The sequence below is a fragment of the Echinops telfairi genome, unplaced genomic scaffold (genome assembly GCF_000313985.2).
Source record: "Echinops telfairi isolate 266 unplaced genomic scaffold, ASM31398v2 ScPeMD7_14;HRSCAF=57, whole genome shotgun sequence".
Lineage (NCBI taxonomy): Eukaryota > Metazoa > Chordata > Mammalia > Afrosoricida > Tenrecidae > Echinops > Echinops telfairi.
Window position 1 is genome coordinate 6,624,699 of NW_022103911.1, and position 4,366 is coordinate 6,629,064.

At 33.8% G+C, this 4,366-nt stretch overlaps 1 protein-coding gene across 1 annotated transcript in view; it reads left to right on the forward strand.

Annotated features, from left to right (window-relative positions):
• The window catches only part of HSPA4L (heat shock protein family A (Hsp70) member 4 like), a 49,204-nt gene that overhangs the window by 40,080 nt on the left and 4,758 nt on the right, over positions 1-4,366 (forward strand). Inside the window, exons 15-16 of the mRNA XM_045287395.1 lie at positions 1,314-1,433; positions 2,748-2,909. Of these exons, the coding sequence (XP_045143330.1) occupies positions 1,314-1,433; positions 2,748-2,909 (282 nt within the window). The remainder of the gene's footprint in view (positions 1-1,313; positions 1,434-2,747; positions 2,910-4,366) is intronic.

Consider the following 4,366-nt stretch of genomic DNA (forward strand, 5'->3'; position numbering starts at 1 on the left):
AAAAAATACCTTCATGCAAGTAAATGACTTCTAAAGAAACTGATTAGGGCACAAATACATGATAACAAAACTAGGCTTCATATTTTATCTTTTATTCCCTACCTTTTTTGGTTTTTGCAGTTTTTTTTCCTCCAACATTTTTATCCATCTATTGACATCAAGAAGATGTGTACAATCAATTTTAGAACATTTATTCTTGTACTTATTATTATTAGTTCCCTCTTTACCCCCAACCTCCCCTGCCATACAGGGAATGTAGTCATATATATTTTGAATCTGCAGAATGAGCTAGCTAAGACTGGAGAAATGACTGAAGAGCCTAGTAACTCGTCACATAAATAAGCAACCATTGAAATGAATGCTATATAAGTTTTCACAGACTTTTGTTTTGAGATGGCTTTTAAAAATTAAAAATGTAGTACTTGCTCCCCATTTAAGGAATAAGTGGTGATAATGAATGAAATGTGTAATATGGTAGCTTGGAATATGAAATCTGAATAAAATCTGGAGTTTAATTAATGGAAATTCATTTAATTAATGTTAATAAACCAGTGTTGGTTTCTTAGTTTTGACAATTACACCACAGCAATGTATTATTAGGGGGAAATGGGTATGAAGTGTATAGCTCTCTCTGTATAGCTTTTATACAAATCCAAAATTATTTTTAAAATATTTTTATTTAAATATAGAAAAAATTTAGAGAAAATACTTTATCTATATCATTCTTCCCCTCTCCTAAGACATGACGGTTCATATAACATTTAGCAACTTTTTTAAGATCCCATTCCAGGCACTTGAGCCAAGGGGCCAAGGTTTTGTTGTTGTGTTGTTCTTGTTGTTGTTCTCAACTACATTTAGTGTGTAATGCATACTTCAGTCTAATGAGTACATATAAGAAATTTAGAATAGTTATGAAGATATTATCAGGAAGTTCCAGTAGTCCTATTGCGTGAGATAAGACCAAGTTTTCAAATATATGAATTCTACATGTAGTGTAGACCTAATGGTTTTCTTAGTTTAGTGGTTTTATAAACTTACAACACCTCTCTTTGAAAGAAGTAAAGTGTTTATTGGGGCTTTGGACTTGGGAGGAATTAAGAGGCGATTTTAATGAACAAGGGAAAGAGGTAAGGCCTGAATTCGACATCCTTATGGAAGCCTGAGTGCAGCAGCTCATTTTCATGTGTAGACGACATGTTTTAACATGATCCACTTTCCTTTCTATTCGTCATCCTATGAGAGCCCAAGAGAAGGTTTTTTGTTGTTCAAAATAATATCAACTTCTTCTTTCAAAAAATGTTTTATGTTAACAGAAATACGGCCAGCCTATTCAAATGCGGTACATGGAGCATGAAGAGAGACCAAAAGCTTTAAATGACTTGGGGAAAAAGGTCCAGCTTGTTATGAAAGTGATTGAAGCATACAGAAACAAGGTATTGAATCCCGAAGCTAGCTGGTGGTGATGGCATGTATGTACACAGTGCATGGAGAGGGCAGGGTACCCGGAGCAATACTCAGCTGCCAAGCAACAGCAGTCGTTGCTACCAAAGTCCTGCGATTTTGTGCACCAGACTTAAGATTCATGTTTGTATTCGAGAAGTCTTAGTAAAGGATACTGATAGATTAAACATACAGTATTGTGTGGCTTTTATTTTTTAAAGTCCACCGAACCACATTACAAGTTTATCCAGTCATCAAATTCATTGTTATTAGAGATTATTGCTCTTGTGTCTTTCATATTCTGTATATTCCTCCGACCTTTAATTTAATCCTTGGCGTGTCTGGTTTGATCTTAGTTGCTCTGTATCTTCTAATTTATTAGTTATCAGTTACCTCCTCTACACTTTATTCCTTTTATGTACATACCCAAAGCTGTATCATGAGGTTTTTTTCACCGTTGTAAACCCCAAAGACACTCTCATATAGAAGACAATTTTTATTTCATTTAACCGTAAAATGCAACAAAAAATTTTTTTAGGTTTTTTGTGGGCCTTAATTTGTACAATCATTCAATTTCAGTGCAAAAGCAGCTGTAGATAATATGTAAACTAATGGTTAGGGCTCTAGTCCCAAAAACTTAAAAAAAAACACACACACACACAATGAACAGTTCAAATTGAGCTATGATTTTCTAAGCCCCACTCAGTAAATATCCACTGTAATTTACCAGTTTTTATCATTAATGTTAAAACAATCTATGAACAAGAGGCCAGCAGCAGAAACCTTCAGGCATGGCATCGTAACAGTTTGTGTTAATTTTCAAACAGTGTTTCTCACAAGGATATGTCCTTTTCTTCAATATGTAAGAAACAAAACTGTAATGCTGGAGCAATTTGTCTAGGACTACTACACAAGTAGTAAATGATAAAGTTAGTACTCATACGTGAGCAATCTGAACTCGGCATGCAAACACTTAACAATCACATTCAGTCTAAAACAAGACTTGATTTTACGTAGACCTCAAGACTGGAAGAAAATAAATCAATGTAAGAAAAGGAAGACTCCCTGAAGAAGTCAGGTTTGCAAAACGATTATTAGTATAAGACACTCAAGGGAAAGAAAGAAAGCTCTATGGAGTGTAATTTGTTGGAACTAGTCTCTTGGGTGTGTGTAATTTGCATATGGCTTCTTCACATGGATACGTGTAAGGTAGTAATTCAATAAAAGGCTTGTTTTTCATTAGAGCTTACCAAGGTGCTTCTTGAAAAATCTGTTATATTAAGTAAAGTTCGGTGGTTTTTTAATAGGATGAAAAATATGATCATGTGGATCCTGCTGAAATGGAAAAAGTTGAGAAATATATCAGTGAAGCCATGAATTGGCTGAACAGTAAGATGAATGCACAGAACAAACTAAGTCTCACTCAAGATCCTGTTGTGAAAGTTTCAGAAATAGTTGCAAAGTCAAAGGTAAGAAACTTTTTAAATTATTTTAATATGAGGTCAAACACTAATTTTTATCTCTAATTTTAAGAAATTCACTTGGAGAAATTCAACTTGAACAGAAAAAAATTGAAGACTTTTTTAAAAATTATTTTTAATCCTAGATGGGATATCTGTTCCTTGATTTAATTTGTCATGTACTTCAGGGTGCTTTTAAATTATGAGTATAATCTAGGATGGAATAAGGTAACATGAGGACTTCTGACTATCAAATATTTCAGACTTACAGATCAGTTAAGACATGCAAGTTTCCAGTGCTCCCTAGGTAGTGTCGGTCTGTCAATGTAGTTTGAAATGTGTAAAATCTTAATTGTAAGGTAAACTTTCAAATTTAAAGAAAATTTCTAATGAAAGCGTCAAAGGTTACCAGAAGGAACTTAGGGAGAAAATTATACATCTATACACACACGGAGAAAATAAAGGTCAGTATCCAAAGAATTAAAATGTTAACAAAAGAAATGAAGTATCTGTCCAATAAATATACAAAAAGATGGTCGTCTTCATTGATTTACAAAATGTGACAATCTTTACTCACCCATCTGACATGGTTTTGTTTACATATATAATCCTTGCCATAGTAGACAAGGATGTGGAGACATGGACACTTTCCCAGAAACAGCTTAATTAATTTATCACAACTTCTCTGGGACATTGTACCAAGTATATGTGGAAATCTATAAAGTTGAATACTCCTTACCCCAGAAATCACAGTTACAGGAATTATCCTAAATTGATAATTACAAATGTATATGTAGAAGATATAGAGCAGTGGTTCTCAAACTTCCCAATGTCGTGACCTTTTAATACAGTTCCTCATGTGACTCCGAACCATGAAATTGTTTTTGTTGCTAATTCATAACTGTAATTTTGCTACTATTACAAATCATGATGTAAGTATCTGGTATGAAGGATGTATTTTCATTGTTATAAATTGAGCATAATTAAAGCATAGTGATTAATCACAAAAGCAATATGTAATTATATATTGTGAAATATTTATTTCTGATAAATCATTTAAATTTTGTCTTGAAGCATGGTTGTAGCATGGGTAACAGTCTTCCCGCTGGGTACTCGTAGGTCTGGACAAGGATAGAGGAGCGGTGTCTTGGTTCCTAAGACCATCAGAAACACATGTTTTCCGACGGTCTTAGGCGACCTCTGTGACAGGGTCATTCGACTCCCAAAGGAGTTGCAGCCCACAGGCTGAGAACCGCTGAAGAGAGACCATTAGTTTTAACCACAAAAAAGAGAAGTAGCTTACTTTTAGTAGGAAACTAGAAAGATTGGTGTACCATGTAATACTATGCAGCCACTAAATAAAATACTTTAGACACAGCTGTGCCTATTTATATATAAATAAATTATTCATAGATTTATAGTTTTGTATATATGTTTATTGTTGTTAGGTGTTGTACAGGTATCTG